Here is a 2,441-nt window from a genome sequence, read left to right as displayed (position 1 = left end):
TCCCAAAATTCGACTAAAAGTGAAGGGCTTTTTTGGAATTACTTAGAAGTAGTATAGACTACTGAAAAGAGCCCGAAAAATATCCTATTTTCTTATAGGATGACTCGCCGGGAATTTCTATTATTACCGCAGCCGAGATGGGCAAACTAAGTCTGCGAGGTAAGACCGCTAATTCGACAGATTTGCGTGTAAAGGTTATTCCTGAACTTTTAAACTGTAAACAGAATCAAACTAGATTTGATTCCAAACCAAAGCCAAAATATCTAACGTTATTGCAAAAATTATGCAACCTTCATATACGGTGTTCTCCACTCGAGGAATCATCCCCAATCGCATGTTGTTCATAACAATGACGTAGAAGAAGATGTTGACAGCCATAATGGCAGCCAGCGTGAAAAACATGTACTCGATGTGCCCATTGTTCAGGTCGGCCGGAATGTACTTGCCAAAGAGCAGCACGATAACAGAGAGTAATGTGCTACCCATTGAATTCACAAAGAATCCGAGAGCGATGGAGGTACTGCGCATACTCTGCGGTACTTCGGAATAGTTAACATCATACGAAGGGATGGTAATCATGACAGCAGCAAGCGCCACCAGCAAGTAATGGGGGACAGCCGTCCACCACGGGATGTCGTTCATCACCTGATTGCCGTCTTCATTGATCATGAACTGCGTAACGCCATTTGAGTCAGCATAAGTGAGCGAAGAAGTGCCGCGACGTATAATCTCGTAGCAACCCGTCCAGCACATAGCACAACAGCTATGCAATACCCAGCTAGAATTTTACCGTACCGACTAGCAGGCCTTCCTGCGTACTTTTCGTACAGCGGGTACACAATCTTCTCCGTGAGAGGAACGAAGAACAAGACACCAATGGGGTTGAACATTTGAGCGGTACGGCCGGGCATTTGAGACGAGAATGGGCCACTTCCAAGACGAGAATCTGTTTGCTGTACGATCGACTGGTTGTTACCACGCTGGTTCATACACACCCACCAGAATACGTTAAAAGCGTTGAATGGTAGGATACGGATGACTTGTTTGACCCCATCCACAAGCTCGGAATCGAATTGGCCACCCGCACTGTCCTTAGCCGACTCCATAAACTCCGAGCTCTTTCCGAAATAAATCCACAATATTGTTGCGCTAACAATCATCACACCGCAAGCATACGACACGTTGTGTCCAACTTCACCTTGGTCCGCTAGAATCGACGCCAGGATGTTAAGTAGGGAAGCGGTAATGTACAGAACCGTCCCGAGAACAACCATTTTAGCGTGGAAGCTCTTGTGGGCTTGATTGAACACGATTTTGATCACGAGAGCGACCGATTGCTTCGTTGGCGGTACGTTGACGTAGCGTTTGCGTGTGGACCAGAGCAACACCACAAAAATCACCAACATGATGAGCGCCACCACAAAAATCTCCAACAACATGAGCGCCACAAGGTAAACAGTGACGTATCCGTAGCTGGCAGGGATGGCACCAATGCCGTGGATTGACACGGACGGGAACACCGCGTAACCGATGAATGATCCGATGTTAGCAGTCCAATACTGGATACTAAAGAACATCGCCTTCTCCGAGGGAGGAGCGGCAGGCGAGAACTGGTCGCCTCCGTATGAGATGACTAGCGATCGTAGACAGATCTGCGAGACGGCAACTCCAAAGAATAACCCGATGTTGAAGATGATTTTGCTCACTACAAGATGATTTTGCAAAACCACCGGTAGAGCGGCGGTCACAAGGAAGAGGACACCGAACGAGTCCAGTGTGGCGGCTGACAGCAGTGTTTTAAACTTTCCCAGGCGTTCGTCAGCAATGTAACCAGCGACGATACACATGAACTGACCGAAGGAGTCGTACGTGAGCTTCATGGAAGTAGATCCTGTGTTGGACCAGCCCAACTTTTGTAAAAAGTTCTTGAGCGACTGGCTGATGGCCCAACTAGTGACTTCTTCGCATGCTGTTAGGATCAGTAGGAAGAGACACACATGTCTGAGGACGTTGGAAGCATACCGAGCAGATCGCTCGTCCCAAAGATTGGTACTAACGTAGCCCGTAACAGACGACGTCAACTGCGGAGTGGAAATTGGTGATTGTAGCTTGGACATCTTTCACAATTGTGCGATTGAAAACAAAAGCAAAAGTGAGACTGATTACTGCCATGTGGCAGTAGTAAAGAGTTCCATTGCTATATAAAAATGCTAGGATACTTTACACTTTTTACCTGGTAAAAAGAATTCTGATCAACGCAAACATGTGAAGAGCCGGATGAAAAAATGATAGTACTGGCCCAGTACTATCTTTTTCATCCGGCTTTTTTTCAAATTGTGTTGGCACCACTACAGTACAGTACTGGGGCCAACACAATTTTTATGAAAATGTTTCTTTTGTAACGGTCGACTTCTTTTTAAACCCCTTGAATCCCAACGTCG

At 46.5% G+C, this 2,441-nt stretch overlaps 1 protein-coding gene across 1 annotated transcript; it reads right to left on the bottom strand.

Moving 5' to 3' along the window:
• Window positions 1-665: 665 nt before the first annotated feature.
• PITG_09088 (The Proton-dependent Oligopeptide Transporter (POT) Family) lies at window positions 666-2,117 on the bottom strand (the record flags this gene model as incomplete). The annotated part of the gene is made up of 1 exon (XM_002903371.1): window positions 666-2,117. One exon carries the CDS (start codon window positions 2,115-2,117, stop codon window positions 666-668), a length of 1,452 nt encoding a protein of 483 aa, XP_002903417.1.
• Window positions 2,118-2,441: the final 324 nt, after the last annotated feature.

This window comes from Phytophthora infestans, genomic scaffold (genome assembly GCF_000142945.1).
Source record: "Phytophthora infestans T30-4 supercont1.14 genomic scaffold, whole genome shotgun sequence".
Lineage (NCBI taxonomy): Eukaryota > Oomycota > Peronosporomycetes > Peronosporales > Peronosporaceae > Phytophthora > Phytophthora infestans.
Note: the sequence above shows the minus strand (reverse complement) of the source record. Positions and strands in the feature narration are given on the sequence as shown.